Below are 17,722 nucleotides of genomic sequence, written 5' to 3'. Positions count from 1 at the left end.
CGTCTATAAAACTGGACGTGACCGTGCGCATTTCATTGTCAGGAAATACGCAGAGTTCACAGGTGGACTTCCTTATCTCGTCCAAATAAAAGCGGGAACGGAAGAGAAAAATCTTAAGCTGTGAGAGTCCATGTGAGTCTAGGGAGGGGTGCGATGGAATGAGGTAGAGTGCCTCCTCCCCACCAGGGTAGTGGATTCTCAGGTGGCGCCTGGAATAGCGTCCCACCCGATCCCTTCGTCTTAGCGCGATCCTCGTGATTGTGCCGGCCTCGCGTTGGGCAAACCGCTTAGGGCGCGGTGCACAGGGAGACGGGTGGCCCACGCACTGTAACTAGAATTAAGATAGGTTTTGCTCCCTTCCTTGGGGGTTGAGTTTGTGATTTGCAGATCAAAATGGTTGCATCCTTACTTTGAAGCAAGAGCACCTCCCAGCGGACCTGCTTCACCATCTGCTGTGGCAGGTCTCGAAGGGGACTGGCTCTGGTCGGAATCTTCTAGGCCCTTCTGCGAGCGCACCAGAGACGTCGCTCCCAGTGCACAGAACCGCCCTTTCTTTCTGGTGAGGAAGGCGAGCGGAAGTGAGGCTTGGGCCTGCCCCTCTAGAAGAGTGAACCTTTACCCGTTGTCTGAGGCTTTCTGCGGCCTCCCGAGTTCCCTTGGTTACGGAATATGAAAGCACGGGCCCGGCCGCCGGCGGTCAGGGCCCGGGGTCCGACACACAGGTGGGGTGTGGAAGGCAGCAGGTGGAACTGTCTCAGGAGCCAGCGTAGGTAGAAAGGGAGGGCAGGTATCGTGGGTCTAGGCAGGCCCAGGTCTGGGCCTTCGGAGCGTGTATCTGCCTACAAAGTGGTCAGCGGACAGGGCCTCGGGAACAGGAGACCTTCCTGTTGTTGCCATCAACCCTCTCTGCTTCTGGAAGGGTCGCTGAGGTGTGTTTGTGGTGGGGGCGAAGCACCTGCATGCGGCTTGCTGCGGGTTGAAGGGCTAGGCCTTCTGGAAGTGTTGGACAGTGCCGGGCTCTCCCTTTTCCCTTGGATTTTGACAGCCCTCCAAAGGCAGCTTGACTGGCTATACGTCGTTCTCGTCTCTGCTCCTCTAACTGCTTGTCCACTGGGCTGAGATTTCCTTGTGACAAGTAGACTTGTAGCTGCTGAAGGCCTCTCCTGTCTGAAGAGCTGCGGCTGGTGGGGGTTTCGTCTTGCAGCGGGGACAGTCACTGACCCCAGCGTGGCCTCAGACCCGTGCAGCCTCAGCAGTGACCCGGTCAGTCCTGCCTGGCTGGCCGCTGTGATCACCAGGGCTCCCCGAGGGACGGCCGGCTCCGCCAGGAACCCACGTTCACGTGCTACGGCCTGGCGATCTCGTGACTTCCTGTGCGTGTCCCCTGAGTACATGCTGTGTCTGCCCACGTAGATGTGGGCGACACACTGGAGGAAACAGAGAGGCAGGTCAGGCCCCACTTCCCTCCGCTCCGCTCCGCTCTGCCAGTGGTCCGCACTCACCCCAGCACGCCCCTCCTTCCTTAAGGAAAGAGCTTCCTTACTGCACAGAGGGCTCCCGAAAGCTCAGCTTCTGACCTAAGAAAGATCCGGTGAATTTCTTTTCTGAGCCCGTGGCTGTTTCTGCGTCTCCTTTCTTTCTGGTGTTTAGAGTCTCCTTTCTTTGGTATCTTCTGTTAGAGTTCAGGATTCTGGTGCAGAGACTTCAGGCAGAGCCCCACGTACAAAACCACAGCAGAATGGTGTGGCTACAGCAGGCGTTTTACAGACATTAGAACAGAAGTCAGGTGTACTTTTTTCCACAAAAGAAATATTTAGGCGTCAATCTGGGCAAGTATTTTGTGGTGTAGGTAAGTGGCTGGTGGCATTTCCGGATTTTCCCTGAATAGGAACTTCAGCATACCGTGTTGCCTGAGCTGTGGACGCAAACACGCGGTGAGGTTGCAAGTGACGCGTCCACACCCACACTTGCTCGCAGCCTTTCCACGCGGTCTCCGAAGACGGTCCCCGTCGGCACCTTCAGGCGCGTCCTTCTCAGAGTCTTCTGTGCGCTCACACACCTAGTGTTCTGTGGTTTCCTGTTGCACGGAGTGTGTCTCAGAGATTTTTCTAGAATAGCACTCCCGGATTATCTCATTCCTCTTAGTGACCACATCGTGTTTAAGTAGTCTTTCATTTTTGCAGTCTTGGGGAGGGTGCGTAATTCGCTGAATCAAAAAGCACGTGGCTTCTAAGATTCGGTCCTGTGGAAAGGTTGGGCCAGGTTACACGCCCCTGGCCTGTGTGCCCCCACGTCCTCGCCAGGGTCTCCTGTGTCGTCAGACATTTTAATTTCTGCCGGAATGATGGAGAGCAGTATGGTATTCGTGTTTTGATTGTCGTGTTTTGAATTTTTAATTTTTAGAACGTTCGGGCATCTCTCCACGTTGGCCACGTGTGTGTTTCTCCTCGTGTCTGCCTGTGTGTCCTCGGCCCGCTGTGTTTGTCGGTGACTTTCTGGTCTTCGTGCTCCTGTCCTTGGGACTTACAGAAGTTCACCCTCCCACGTGCTTGCGTGTTTGTGGTCCTGGCTGCTTACGTCTGCACCCAGGCGTTTCGTTTCAGTGCAGGAAACACACTCTCCAGGACTATGGCCATAGTAATCCGTGCTTTATTCTAGAATTTTTATGGTTTCTTTTTCTACATTAAAATCTTTGGTTCGGCTAGAATTTACTTTGACATAAATGAGGTAGGCATTCAGCTCAGCCTCCCCCCGAATGGCTGCCTGGCTGGTTGCCACACCACCGTTGTCCGAATAATCCCACTCGTCCTTATATTAGTGTGTCTTTTCTCCCCGAGACCCTGTGACTTGAAATGCGGCCAGGTGTGTCAGCCTCTCTTGAGTGTCCCCCGGGCCGCTTCCCGTCACCGAGCCTCGTGAGCATCAGTCACCAGGAGCGACTCTCTAACTTCATCTTTTTTCTCCTTTGTACTTTCCTGGACTGTCCGTATGTAAATATTTTCATAAGGACTTTGATATTATTTCATTGATACCGTTTCTGTAAAAATCTTGGTGATCCAGTTTTTTTTTTTTTTCCCTTTCTTTGTTTTGAGAGAGCATGAGCAGGGGAGAGGCAGAGAGGGAGAGAGAGGATCCCAAGCACAGAGCCCAACGTGGGGCTCGAACTCACGAACTGTGAGGTCATGACCTGAGCTGAAATCAAGAGTTGGACGCCCAACCCACTCCAGGTGCCCTGATGTAAAGGTACTTTTAGGAACCGTGACCTACATACTGAGGGGAGACCTTTTCCTGTAGGGGTTTTCCTTTGTTTTCCTGGTGACTCTCCTGCCGCTGTGAGAGGCCGGCCCTGCCGCAGTGGCCGTGCGGGCCTTGGGGATGGGAAGGAATTTGTCCAGAGAAACCCGTCACAGCAGACCATCCAGGATAAAGGCCAAGAGGAGAGGATCTGTTTGTCCTGGAGGGGAGGCCACCAGAAACCTCCCTGGTGTCGGGAATTCACAGCCAGACCCCCCCACCCTCTCATGGATCACATCGCCTCTCCAGTTCATTTTGGAGACGGAGAAGCGCCACCCAGGGTCCCGGAGCGCAAAGAACGTGGAACTAAGCTTTGCCCACCCACTGGGGCCCTCTCGTGGCCCTCCTCCCCGCAGCGCGGCTCCCGGTGGCTCAGCCGTGCGCTCTGCAAAGAGCCGGAGGTGGAGGGCTCTGAGAGCAGCCTCTCAGGACAGGACGGATACGCCCTTGGCCCGGCCCCGCGGCTGGGCCCTCCGTGCCTGTCCCAGCTGCGCCCGCCCGTCCCGGGCCTCCAGCGCCTCGGAAGCTTCTCTCAGAAATCAGAAAACCCTCTCTGGATCCTCAGCGACTCTGATCAGGGTCAGGGTGTGGTTCTGGGAGCCGGGTTTTTTCTCCTTTGGGGTTAGAGTAGAAAGCGCTGCTCTCTTAAGAGACCTTCAGGCCCTGCCCGGTGGGAACAGATGTGTGGCAAGAAGTATGTATGCTTCTCCCTTTTACTAAAGGAAAGTTAAGCACTTCTAAGGGTCAGGAATGGAGCGGAAGTGTTGAAGAGCTCCACGCCTCAGCTGCCATGTCACACGGACGGGGGGGGGGGGGGGGGGGGGACGGAGAATCAGGTGCTCTGCGTGCTGGGCCCGGGGCCGCTGCCCAGGTCAGCTGGGACTTGCCGTGCCTCACGCCTCGACACGTAGGATGAGCCCGTGTGGGGCCTGGATGAATTGAAAGATGGTGATTTATCTCCACCTCAGAAGCTGTGGCTCAAGTAAAGTGAGTGCTGCCGCCTTCCCCCGCACGCGTGGTAAAGGGTCACTGGCCGGTTCCGTGCGCCCCGGGCCGCGCTGGCCGAGGGAGAGCAGGAGGGAGGGCAGGACGGAGGGCCAGCCAAGCCGTGAGCACTGCGCGGGGGAGCCCTGTGTCAGCCTGCAGTTGCAGCCCTGAGCCGCTAGGGGGCGGCAGAGGACACTCAGTTCTTTGCTCCCGCTTCGGAACCCAGGTTTTTACTGCACTGGACAAACGCCCTGTGTCCCTGTCCCTGTCCCTTCGCGACCGTGACCGCTGAGAAGCCCGCTCTTTCTTTCTGACGCCCCTCCCCACCACTTCTCACCGCACCTGAAGTGCTTCTCTCCGGCTCAACAACAGCAGAGTCCAGATGTCTTGGTGTCACATTCAGAGGACACGGTGGGACTCCAGCTTCTCCACACGTTTCCAGAGTGTTCTTTCTCCCCTTTCCCCGTGCGACTGTCACTCTGCCCAGCCTGGAGTGCCCTCTGCTGCCCGGCTCTGGCCACGGCCCCTTGCGGAGCCTTCCGGCAGCCTGGCCGCTGCGTTCACGGGCCCGACCCCACGGCACCTGTTGCTAGTGTGTGTTTGCACGTACTTGCTTCTTTTTCCTCCAGAAGGAAGGGGGCTCTTGGGGGGCTGAAAGCATCTCTGAGCGTCTCTGTTATCTTCTACAGTAACTAGTAGGGCGCCTTGTTTATGGGTGGTATGGGCTTTTTTTTTTTTTTTAAGTTTGTTAAATTAAGACTCTGAAAAAACTTTTTTTTTTTTTTTTTTAATTTTCTCTGCTTGTAGATTTCCTGAGATTACTGGCCTTTGAACGGTCTTTTTCTTTGATCACTGTGATTTCATGACCTTGATCATGGGGCTATTTATTTTAGCATCTGTCTTCTTTATTTCTGAGGAGGGCCATGCTGCAGCCTTTCGTTGGCGGCTTTTTCGTCTGACTTCCGGTCCGCTCACTTTGTGGGTCATTTTGTTTGTGCCACAATGGACTCTGGTGGCCTCTGCTCCCAGCTGCCCGTGGCCCACATTCAGGCCGAACTTTGCCCAGGTTCACGCGCTGCCGGTGAAGCGGGCTGTAGGACCTCTGCCTGCACAGCAGGAGGAGTGGGCGGTGGGTGGCAGTGAGCCTTGCACGGGAGGGGAGAGGTCAGGAGCCACCTGCCGTGTGTGTGTGTATTTTTGTAAACATCAGTAATGCTGCAAACAAGGGGACGTAGGTGTGGTTGTACATTTACAGTATGAGGTCCATCTGCGCAGATGAAACCCCTGCGGCGGACCCTCCGCGGGCGGGGGTGGGGGGAGGGGTGGCGGTCCATCTTCGCCTTTGCAGAAAGCTTGTTTCCTTTTGCAGTCTAAAACGAAGAGTTTATAAATAGTTTTCGTGTTTGTTTCTCATAGACTTGCTATGATTCTTGTAGATCAGAACTGCCATTTTGACACAAAAATAAAACTGTTCATATGGCTGTTTCTTAAAAGACTGCAGAGTTGGGATATTTGGGTCGGGTCTGGTGACCCTGTCATGGTGACGAGGAATCCACAGAGAAGGGAACCCACGTTAGCGTGGTGAGGGCTGGGGTGGGGGTGGGGGCACCTCCTAGCAGAAGTCAGGGGAGGGTGGGGGGATGTTTTTTGGTTGTTTTTTTTTCCCCCCTCCCTTGTTGTTTATCTGGAGCAGTGGTTTTGCCTTCAGGGGGACATTGGGCAGCGTCTGGAGACCTGTTTGGTTGTCACATCTGGAGGGGGCTGGGGGGGGCGCTCCGACATCCAGTGGGTGCAGGCCAGGGATACAGCCCAGCATCGCCCTGGACACCCCAGGACGGGGAGTGACCTGCCAGGAGGTCAGCAGTGCCGCCGGGGTCAGAGAGCCCTGATCTGTGCTTAACGGTTCCTCTTGCGTCTTTTCTCCTTGTTTGGCACTTGCTTTTGAGACCTGTGTCTGCCCCTGTGAGTCAAAGGCAGCATTTTCTCCCCGGGTGGCCTGTGCACAGCTGCCCCGGGGTCATCCTGTGTTCTGGTCTAACGTGGAGCCCGCGTCTTGGGGTCCGCGGGTCCGAGTGTGTGTGTTTTCATGGTGCTCCTGGGGTGTCCTCGGGCTGTCCGAAGTTTGAGAGCTCTCGGGCCGCAGTGATGTGTCCTGTCCCAGCCACTGTCCCCGAATTCAACCTGCCGAACGCCTCCTATCCAGAACGTGCTGGAATGTGAGATTACAGCCTCTGGTGACCGAGTGGGAGGTGACCCCTCCGCCAGGAAGGCCGGCGCGCCCCTGTGGACCCGGTCTGGTCGGCGTCACTGCCTGCTCAGGGGGTGCCCTCCGTTTGTCCGCTCGGTGATGAGAGGGCACCTGACGGCAGCGCTGCGTCCTCCCAGGGAAGCAGCCATCAGCCTTCTGCTCCTGGGGGGGGGGGGGGGGGGGAAGAGCAAGCGCAGCCTGCCTGCGAGCTGGCGGCGCACCCCTCCCCCAGGAGGCCGCGTGGGGGGTAGTAGGAGGGGCCGGCTGTAATCACATTCATGGAAATGCGCCCGCCCGCGAGGAGCCCCCAGCACACGCACCGAGTGGCAGCCAGGCGGCAGCTCCGTGCGGCCATCTCTGTCCAGGCCAGCCTTCCCCGCCGGGACCCGCTCCCTCTCCGCCCTCGGTCTCCGCTTGCTTCTTGGCTTTTGTCTCCTTGCCGCCTCCTCTCCGCTGCTGTCACACATGCCGTGCTCGCTCCGTCCCTCCGTCCGCCCGGGGCTGCGGGAGCTCCCCGGGGCCCGGGACGATGGGGTCGCGGTGCCGGCCCTCCGCGGCCTCTGAAGCGGAAAGCTGCGAGCTGCCCAGGCTCTGACCGGGGCGCTGCCAGGACGCTGGGGCTGCAGGAGAGGGGCTTGCCTCGGGTAAGAGGCCGGGCGGGGGGGTGCGTGAGCGCGTCGCGGGGGTCGCGCCCAGTGTGCGGACCCCGGGCCCCGCTCGGTCACGCTTTGCAGCCGGGCTGGCTTGCGCCGCTGTCTCCGCACGTCTGCCTGTGGTCTCGCGTTCTGCTCCCCCGACCTAGGGTTTTCCACTAGCTCCTTGGGGGCAGGTGTCCAAACCCTCGGCCTGAGATTCAGGAAGAAGCTCATCACCGATGTCGGTGGCCCTCCGGGGTGAGGTGAGAAATGCTAGGACAGCAGGAAGCAGAGGGACGGATTCAGGGCGATTCTGTCCCCTCTGGACCCACCCCGTGAGTTTCTGTTTTATTCTTTGAGTCCAGTGGAGCCGTTCCTGGGTCCGGGTAGCCCTCCTTCCAGGAGTTGGAATTAAACGTTCACTTTGGTCCTCGGGATCCGTTGCAGCTGTTAGACCGGCTGAGAATGTTTGAGTGTGCAAAAAATTAAGGGTTTTACAGAGAGGTGGCATCCAAATAGGTTTTAGGAACAGGTAAAGTGAGAGAGAACCGGCTTCCTAAAACCTGCACGGAGCCCCTGTTTTGGACTAAAGGGGTGTGGCAGCGCAGCTGGGCAAGCCGGAGGTCGCCTGCGGCCGGTCCCCTTCCTCAGGCGATGGGGGGGGGGGGGCAAGCCCGGGTGACTCGGGGTGTCTGGAGGGCTCCCCCAGAGCTGAGCGCTCTGCCTCTGTGTCACGGAGGCCAGTGTGAGAAAATGGTTCTCCCGCTGAGCTGGTGCGGCTCTGCTCCCTGCTCTGTGATCACACCCGGCCTTGCACACGGAGGCTGCACACGGAGCTTGGACGTCTGAATGCAGGCGAGAACCTTCTGCAGTCCTCCAGCTGGATCCCGTGTTAGCTGCCGGGCTTTAGACAAGGGGGAGGGTTTTAAAACGGTTGTTTGCTAGTTCTTAGCATTTATCGAAAGCAGATGTTAACTTTGTTTTTCTCAAGCAAACTTTTAGGGTACAATTTTATGACTTCGTCCCTTTTCCTGCCTGGAAATTTGACCTCCTTTCCCTTTGGTTGGCTGGCTAGTCTTGGAGTTCTAGGATTTATTAGATAAAATGTGTCAATTCCCTTTAGTGTGTAAGGTAAATGGTAGAATAGCTTGTTTTTTCCCAGGACGGTTTATGGGGCTGTGTGTGTTTTGTTTTGTTTTGTTTTTTAAGATTTTATTTTTAAGTAATCTCCACACCCACTGTGGGGCTCAAACTCACAACGCCAGCACCTAGAGTTGCACGCTTCTCCGACTGAACCAGCCAGGTGTCTGTGGGGCTGTTCAGTACATGTTCTGTCATTGGAGAAGGGCGGTGATGATGACAGGCCCATTCGTGGGGCAGGGTGAGGTGGTGGCTTGCCCAAGGTCACAGAACTAATTAGGTGAGGAAAACCCCCAGCAAGTGTCCCCTCCCACCCCAAGCCCAGATAGCTTCTCTTCGGAACTAAGGAGGCTTGAGTCATTAGGGCAGTGGTTAGATGAGCCGACCGGGGTGGGAGCAGAGTTTTTCTTAAAGATGCGAATATGGGGCGCCTGGGTGGCTCAGTCGGTTAAGCGTCTGACTCCGGCTCGGGTCATGATCTCGCGGTCCGTGAGTTCGAGTCCCGCGTCAGGCTCTGTGCTGACAGCTCAGAGCCTGGAGCCTGCTTCGGATTCTGTGTCTCCCTCTCTCTCTGCCCCTCCCCTGCTCATGCTCTGTCCCTCTCTCTGTCAAAAATAAACAAACATTAAAAAAAATCCAAGATGCAGAATATGGTTATAAAATCATTAACGTATCTGCTCTTCTCCTAGTCTGTTAGCAGGTGCCTCGGGCCTCTCTGCTGAGTATCAGTTATGTTAGCCACACGCTAGTTTAACTCTTTTCCGTCCACGTCGTGTATGCGCATTCCTTCAAAATCTCCTAGGCCGTGAGTTGGCAGTGAGGCATTTTTAAATCACGCTACACAAAAGTGAAGTCATGAGTCAGTCATGGCAGACGAGCACAGTAAGCAGAAACAAGGGAGTCGGGATATTGCTGTTAACTTCTTGTGTGTTTATCTTTAATCACGGTACGATGCACGCAAAATAACATCTATCGTTGTAAGTGTAGGGTCCGGCTCGCATCGTTGTGTGAGCAGTGTTCAGAAGTTTTCCGTCTCGTAAAACCGAAACTCTGTCTCCAGCAGCACCACGTCCCCCTGCCCCCTGCCCCCTGCATTGTCCTGTCTGTCTCTGTGGATGTGGCTGCTCTAGGGACCTCACAGAACTGGGATCCTCCAGCACGCGGCCTTTCACGACTGGCTGACCTCACCGAGCGTGCTGCCCTCAAGGTCCATCCACGTTGGGGCAGGTGTCAGAACTCCCTTGCTTTCGGAGGTGACAACGCAGTGTTCGCTTTTACAAAGGATTGCCGTGATTTCGACTTGCAGGGAGGAAAGCCCTCGGTTTTCTCAAGTTGGCAGACTTCCTGTGAAGGTGTGACGTGATCACGTGTGCTGTTGGCTCGCGGGTGCCCACGGCTTCCCGGCTTCAGTCACGTCCGTGTGCTCCGTCCGTCTCCGCCCCCCTCCCCACCCCCCCGCCCCCGCCCCTTGCCCTCTGATCCCCGTCCTGAGGCCTGTCTGTAAAGTTGAGGCTCTCAGTGAAGTCCCTTCACCATTGCAGCCGTCTGTGGTCCGTATCTCCGCGTGGTGCCCGGTCCCTGGGTCGTGCTGCCATTTTGGCTTGTGTTCTCCCCGTCTTAGATCTGATCCCAGGGGTTTCTCGTGTCAGCTTGGCATTGAGAGTTTTGTGAAAGTTGGCTACACGTCCATCTCCGATGCCTGAGTTCTTTCTCGTCTTTTGAACTCTTCACACTGCGAGTCTCGGGGATTTCCGGGGAGACCGGGTGACTCACCCCCCCGTCGGGTGGGGCCGCGTGAAGCGTCCAGCTGGGACGGTCTGCACAGGCGTGGGGGCTGTGAGCACCGGCCCTCTGGCCTTGGGTCTGTGGCGGGGAGAGAATCTGCCTTCCTCCCACGGACAGTTCCCCGGATTGGCACTCGTGAACCCCAAAGCTGTTAGTAAATAGCTGTGTTCTCTCTAGAGCTGGCAGCAGCTTCCAGAGGGTGTAAGGAAGCTTGATGCTTCACTTTGCTGCTGCTGCTGCTGCTTTAGGTGGGGCTTACGTAGGTTTCTGAGGCTGTGTGGTTTTTGTGTTTCATAAAACGTACAGGTCGGTAAAGGGTCTGGCTTCGGTTAGCTGGGGTTCCTCAGGTGCCGGTGCTCTCTGGAGGGCGGGGTTGTGTCCGGACACAACGTTGCGCTCCCCTGGCTTGGGGGCGGGGTGGGGGCGGATTGGACCAGGGTGTTTTCTCCTGTCTGTTTACCTTCTCCACACTTGGGGGGAAGGGAAGCGCCTCTCTAGACTCTTGGCTTTGCTTAAAACATTTCCCTGCTGTGCTGGTTTAAATTTGGACCCTTCTGAGCCACCGAAAGGCAGGGGCTGTATATAAGATGGGTGAAGATTAGGATTGGAAAAAGAAGACAAGTGCTGTGCTCTACGGGCGGGCAGAGGGAGCTGGCGCAGCCGGAGGGCCTGTGGAAGCACATCTTTCGCGCCCCGGGGATGTAGGACAGGGTCCTCCACTTGGGTGGGCGGCTGCCGGCACTCCTGCTGAGCAGGGACTGCCGTCTGAAGAGCTGCCTTTTCTGTTGAACTTCATGGCGGATGGCCGGGCACCTGCTCGCGGCCGCGGCCGCGGCTGCGGAGCGGGGAGCAGTGGCTGCGCCATGTGCGTATCGATGGGAGCTGTCCCTTTAAGACAGTCCTCCTTTGTGTATGCTGGTTGGAGCGCATTTCAGCTCAGGGGCTCTGCCTGCTGGTAAAATCTGCAGAGCAACATTGAAATAAAGAAATAAATGGAAGCTTCCCTTGTGTGGCTTTTCTGTTCACAGCTGAGCACAATGGCCCCTTGTTGTTGTGGGCACTTTAATCCCCTTGGTTCAGTTGGAACCCTGCGAGGGACTGGGGAGGGCCCATCCTGGACCGGTCCCCCTGCTGTAAGGGGGACACCTTGTCAATTAACCTTTGCGGGAATCATTCCCGAGGCCCCCAGACCCCCAGGCGCTCTGCTCCCCGCCTTTTGTGCTCAGGCCGCTGCCTCCCTGGTTGCCCTTCTTTTCAAGAGAAGGGGGGCTCAGCCGCCTTCCTGGCACAGAAGCGTGGCTGCAGCACGTGGCAGTCGGGGGAGGGAGGAGTTGTTTGTTGCTGTGCCATCTGGCCCATCAGCCGATCTTTTACAGTTTAACCCTCGTGGCTTCGAGGGAAAGCCACGGCGTGGATACGTGCTCTTCGGGGTGCATGTGGCTGTGTCTTCCTTTCCAGCCCAGCAGGCGGCCCGCCGGACCCGGGGGCGGGGGCGGGGGTGGGGTGGGCTGGGTCACTCACCCCTTGGGCTCCCCAGCCATGGTTTCTGTTCTCCTTGCTGTTAAGTGACACGAAGCATTTTCCCCCGCGGCGTCTGTTTTCCGCGTGGGCAACGTGGGGGTGAAGGCTGGTACTGAACGGGGCGTGTTACCTTGATGAGAGGCTGAGTGCAGGTGGTCCGCTTTCTTAAGTGCTGGGGTTTTCCTTGCCTCGGGGACAATCGCACGAGCACGATGAGATCTAAAGCTGCCCCCCTTTAGAAAGAAAAGTTCTCGGAAGATTTGGTGAACCAGAAGGGAAGCAGTGCTGTGATTGAAGGTGGCCGAGTGTGGGACGCAGGGGGGCTTAGAGCGCCTGTGGTTAACGTCAGGAGACGGCATCGGAGTACCCGTGGACAGACGCCTTGTTCGTTCTCACTGCAGATTAGCCAGAGGCTGCTTCCTTGTGACCACCAGGACATGGAAGGCCCGTCTTTCCTGGTAACGTAGATTGACGTTTTCTCCATCTTAAAAATGCGGTAGCACCTACGTGTATTTTTTTTTTTTAAGCGAGTATTCAGGAGCCCTTGGCCCCCCTCTCTCTTCCCAGACCCACTCCCCAGAAGCAGCCGCTAGTAAATAACTTTTTCTGGCTTTCAGCGACCGGTAGGTGCTGCCGCATGCATATTAATACTCTCATCCCGCTGACTGTTTTATCGGCGTCAGAGATGGTCTCTTGCCCTCTCTCGCCGTGTGTCCTCTTCCTCTTCCCTCTCCCCCCGTCCCATTTGTTGGTTCCTTTACTTTCACCTTTGGAACTTCCATTCACACGTTTCCAACGCCGTTTTCCCGTTCCCGACTTTGTAGGTCTGTCGCTGCTTTTTGCAAGCAGGTGCCTGGCGCCCTCCTTGTCTTTCCGTTCGCCCCTCCCCCGGCCTTCGCTGCAGGTACCTCGTGATTTCCATTAGCCTTTGTGCTGTGTGTGCAGGCCGGCTCCGCAAGGTGACGGCGGATACGCCGCACCGTCGCGAGGATGTTCCTGCGGCTCGGCCCGGAGCCCGCGTGTGCTCTGCCGGGCTCCCCCCTCGGGAGCCGGTCCCAGCGCCCAGGTCCACCGGACTCCCCTTACCTTCCGCTGCCTGCCGCCAGCCGTGGCTGCCTCGTGATTCCCCTTCGGTGTCGTCTTCTCTGTTTCCAGCGATCGTCCTGGTGCTGTGGAGGGAAGGCCCAGGACCCCTCCCTTGCCTTCCCATTGCTTCTCTGGGGTGCGGCTCTCGCAGCCCGTCGTCGGTCTCCTGTTCTGATCCGGTCATTCTGTCCATGCGTGTGGGGGGGGTGTGCTCCCGAGGGAGCCCCATCCTTGTGAACACGTTTTCCTCCTCCTGAGGGAGCACGGGGGGGACAAACGTGGAGTCCTCCTGTGTCTGAAATGATTCTATTTTGCCCTCCCCGCTGACTGAGAATTCCAGGGTCAAAGCGGTTCCCGTGTGGACCCTTGAAAGCCCTTCCCGTCTCCCAGGGTCCGGCACGAACCAGCCACGCCCTCCTCTCCCTTCCTGCTCACGGAGGTTCTAGGATCCTCTTTAATCCTCCAACTCTTGAATTTGTTTTCCAGCTTCTGAACGTTTACGTGTGTTTCTCTGTGGGGTTTGTAAAGACCTCAGGACACGGAGTCCGTTTCTGCTGTTCTCCAGTGCTTTGACTCTTCCTTCTGCGGGAGTACCTCACCTTTATCTTGTAACCCTTTTCTGGCGGGGGGACAAAAATACGTTTATTTTCTAGGAGTGTGTTCTTTCGTTGTCCCTCTTGCAGGGTTTTCTGTTCTTTTCAAGTTTTCTCTTGTTCCGCTCCAGGGTGGGCTTTTGCCGTTTCTTGTTCAGGCCGTGGGCTCCGCTGCCTCCGTGGGGGCAGGAAAGACACGGGGCGGGTTCGATGGGAGCTCCGCGTGCGGGGTGGGCCTCGTGTGCCGCGGTGGGGGGGGGGGGGTCTGCTTCAGGCCGGCTGGGCGCGGCCCTACTTTGCTGTAGGACAGCACCCGGGTCCCCCAGCCCAGCTGCTGGCCCAGTTCTCCTGTTTTGCCTCGGGCGGATACGTGTGCGAGATCTTCGGTGTGCGGGGGGTGCTGTGGACGTGGCAGTGGTGGGCGCGCGGAGTAGGCCTTCCAGAAGGGGTCGGCACTCTGCGTGCTGTGTCCCAGAAGTTTGTTGAAATCTCTTCTGCCAGTGGCCCCTCTCCCCGTAGTCTTTGATGTTGTAGGTTTATAGCTTTGTAAAAATGCCTTTACTGTTTCTAAAATAGTACCTTAGAAGGGGGAGGGCCAGCAGCACATTCTGAATTTAGAGCACAGAAACTAGACGGTGGCTTTCTAGAGAAACGGTCGCGTGTGAGCGTTCACCCAGAATGGCTGGGTGCTGAGGTTCTGGAAACAGAGCAGCCACAGAGAGTTTCCATGTGGAACGAGAAAAATCGGCTTCTCGGGGCGCACAGCGCTCTTGAGATACAGATTTTCTACACGATGGTTCTGGTTTTCGTCAGCCTCATTCTGAGGACTTAGTCTTGCCTCCGCCTGGGCAGGGACTCGCTGATCTGATTAAGCCGTCTCTGGCTTCAAAGTCAAAGCCTGATGATTCTCCCCCATGGAACGGCTATTAAAAACGAACTGTTGCCTCAAATTTTCAAAACCTGTTCTGTTAGAACGAATGTTTGTGTTCCAGGACCTCCGGAAATTGTTTCTTAAAGGGACCTTCCGGTCCTCGTGGATTAGGAAATCTGCTCTGTGAAATCCAGAAACGTTAGCATGAACTCCTTTAAAGCCTGCTTTTCTCTAGAAGGGAGGATCTGTGTTTCGCCTTTTGTGTGGTCTCTCAAAGTAGGGTTGGCTCTGACTAGAGCTGATCTGTGACTCACAGGGGGGCACTCCCTCGGGGCTCTCAGGGACACAGCGAGGCCACTCCTGGAGGGTGACCCAGCCTGGGTTTCGGGGGTCCGCCGGAATCCTGCAGCCTCTAGCGTTAGTGGGACCCCGTGCATTAGTTCTGCTGTGACCTCACGGCCACCGTTAAGAAAACGAAGGGTAAAATGATGGCGTCAGAGGGCTTCGTATGGGGAAGGCATGGTTGTGATACCGTCGTGTGTGGAGAAGATCGGGTCGTGATGGCAAGTGCGTTTTTCAGTGCGTCTTGGGGAAGTTTAAAATTTGGGCACTTCTGGACAAGGGTGGGGGAAAGCTGGGTAGAAAAACGAAAAGCCAGCTTACCTAATGGAGCTAAGTTACCTGTGCTGTGGGTATCGTTGTTGTGTGTGCTGCTTCTACCCCCTTGTGTTGTCTTCCGTGATTTGCATGAAACGTTTGGGGAAGGGAACTGGCCCCTGCGTGCCGTCAAGTTTCGGTGTCACAGTTCGAAAGAGAGTCGTGGGTCCTACGCTTTCAAGCAGGGCTGCTCTTCCAGCTGCGTGCTGTCCGGGAGAAACATATACGCCGTAGGGGCACCTGGGTGGCTCGGTCGGTTAAGCTCCGACTCTCGGTTTTGGCTCAGGTCACGGTCGCGCTGACTGTGCGGAGCCTGCTGGGGAGTCTCTCTCTCCCTCTCTTTCTGCCCCTTCCCGGCTTATGCTTGACTCACTCCTGCTCTCTTTCTCTCTGTCAAAATAAATAAATGAACATTAAACACAAAAAGAAACGTAACATGAGCTGCGTATGCAGCGTTACTTTCTAGTAGCCCACGTGAGAGCCACTTAGAATCATCTTTTATTCATCAAGTTACGAGTTCAGTGTGTAATCGACATCAGCCGTTATCAGAGAGATCTTTCTCTCTCTGTGTAAAGTCTATGCCCATCGTCCCTCTCAGACTGGTCCAGTCACATCTCAGGTGCTTCGTAGCCGCGTGTGGCCCGTGGCTCCTGTACCACGTGGTGTGGCTCTGACGCGTTTCGGCGCCTGCGTGAGTGTGCAGGCATCCGAGCGCTGGCGCCTGCGTCAGTCCACAGGGGGGCCTTTCGCTCTTGTCCCAAAGGAAGTAGAAGCCGCCACCTTCCAGCTCCCACTAAACGCCTGGCGGGGCACGAGGCACTCTCTCTGTTGGACTCCGTGCGTGCGGCAGCCCGATGAAGCGGGTGAGGGTGTGCGCCTGCTTTGCTGGTGACAGCGTGTGGCCCGAACAGGCCACGTGACTTGTGTAAAGCGACCCTAATTGGCATGTGGTGGGCTGGCGCCGGGATCTGAGCCCAGGTTTTCCCCGCTGCCAGTGCTCGTTTTCCCCACGGACCGTGTGGCTTTCTGCAGCACCTTCAGAAGGGTCACCTGCGGGCTTCCATCCCGCGTCCCTGTGCTTACGGGCGAGGAGAGGCGGGCTCAGAGGAAGAGGTGCTTCATGGGGAGAACTGTGCCTGTGAATTCGGTACTTTGTTCTCAGGATGAGAGCTTATTGAAACATATTCAAACCGGAGCGCCTGGGTGGCTCAGTCGGTGTAGCCTCTGACTCTTGGTTTCATCCCGGGTCATGATATCACGGTTCTTGGGATCGAGCCCCACATTGGTCCCTGCGCTGACAGCACAGAGCCTGCTTGGGATTCTCTCTCTCCTTTTCTCTCTCTAAATAAGTCTAAAAACACCATACTCAACCGGAAGGGCATAAAGCAGCGAGAAAAGTCTCCGTGACCCAGTCCTCAGAGTTAGGCACTCCGTGGGGGGTACATCCATCTAGATTTTTTTCCTCTGTACGTGTGTAATCCGTCCCCTCCCCCTCCAGCAATGGCACCGAAGCATTCACGTGGTTTCGCAGCCGCTGTGCCCCCCCCCCCCCCCCCTAAGGGTGTCACAAAAGCGGTTCAGGGTTCGGGGTGGGCCCGGCGAGGGGGCCGAGGCCTCGAGAGGCTGGCTCACCGGGGCCTGACGTGCCCCCGCTGTAAGGGCTGAAGATGGCCAGGGCTCGGCTGACAGCCCTTTCATCCCTGGCCAACCTCATCTGACCTCAGGCCGCCTTTTCCCTCTCGTTTCCGTGGCAAGTGCTCGTGGAGCAGAGCGGCGCTCTCATCGGGGTGCTCTCTTCCTTTGGTGAAGCCGGTGAACGAACGAACGGGAGCCAGAGCTGTCCCCGTTTCCAAAACGGGCTTCTCGCTGCTGCCGTGGTGTCCTTGTCCTTTTGTGGTCTCTGGAGTCTGTTTATTTTTGGTGACAAAGCTTTCTTAGTAACAGTTCCCTCCTTTCTTGTAGTTCCCAGTGACCTGACAGCAGAGGAGCGTCAGGAGCTGGAGAACATCCGGCGGAGAAAGCAGGAGCTGCTGGCCGACATTCAGGTAGGCGGTGCCAGCAGTGACACGTGCGGTGTGACAGGTGTCCTTCCCAGAGCCTCCTCACCAGGTGTCGGGAGTTGACCCCCCCCCCCCCCGCCCCCGGGCCGAGCCCCGTTACCGCCGGTCACTTTGGCTCCGCCCATGACAAACAAGACTCACCAGGTGTCGGGAGTTGACCCCCCCCCCCCACCGGCCCGGGGCCGAGCCTCGTTACCGACGGTCACTTTGGCTCCGCCCATGACAAAGTAGACTCTTCGAGGGGTTGGGAAGGCCCCGCCCGGCCGGTCCGCCGTCCTAGGTGACCCCCAAGTGGAGCCCGCGCTGCCGCGTGGGGTGTGGGTGAGGCTCAGGTGCTTGGAACACCGACCTCAGGTCAGGCCCGGACCCGCGTCTGGTTCTGGCGCTGCCTCTTTCTGGAGGAGTTGACTCAGACACAAGGATCCGGGCTCCTTGAACTTGACAACGAAGATGCGGTTGATAGGTTGCCGTGAGGGTTGAATGAGGTCCTGCTCACCCGGGACTTAGCGTGGCTGCGGGTCCCTAGGAGACGCCTAGGCAGCCATGGCTGCTTCACCAGAGTGTTTCCAAGCTCCTTGGTGTAACGGCCACACTTTGTAGAAGTAAGTCATAGGGGGGCCTGGGTGGCTCAGTCGGTTAAGCGGCCGACTTCAGCTCAGGTCATGATCTCACGGTCCGTGAGTTTGAGCCCCGCGTCGGGCTCTGTGCTGACAGCTCAGAGCCTGGATCCCGTTTCAGATTCTGTGTCTCCCTCTCTCTCTGACCCTCCCCTGCTCATGCTCTGTCTCTCTCTGTCTCAAAAATAAACGTTAAAAAAAAAAAAATTAAAAAAAAAAAAAAAAAAA

General features: G+C 56.9%; 1 protein-coding gene across 3 annotated transcripts in view; it reads left to right on the top strand.

Moving 5' to 3' along the window:
- Positions 1–17,722, top strand: part of CYTH1 (cytohesin 1) — an 80,029-nt gene that overhangs the window by 42,149 nt on the left and 20,158 nt on the right. For 2 of the 3 annotated variants that reach the window (XM_040456559.1, XM_040456558.1), the window contains exon 2: positions 16,780–16,862. In XM_040456559.1, the coding sequence (XP_040312493.1) occupies positions 16,780–16,862 (83 nt within the window). Of the gene's footprint in view, positions 1–6,828; positions 7,174–16,779; positions 16,863–17,722 lie in introns of those variants that run through there. The other variant, XM_040456560.1, reaches the window with a different exon arrangement.

Source organism: Herpailurus yagouaroundi, unplaced genomic scaffold, assembly GCF_014898765.1.
Source record: "Herpailurus yagouaroundi ecotype Mexico unplaced genomic scaffold, PumYag 217, whole genome shotgun sequence".
NCBI lineage: Eukaryota > Metazoa > Chordata > Mammalia > Carnivora > Felidae > Herpailurus > Herpailurus yagouaroundi.
Note: the sequence above shows the minus strand (reverse complement) of the source record. Positions and strands in the feature narration are given on the sequence as shown.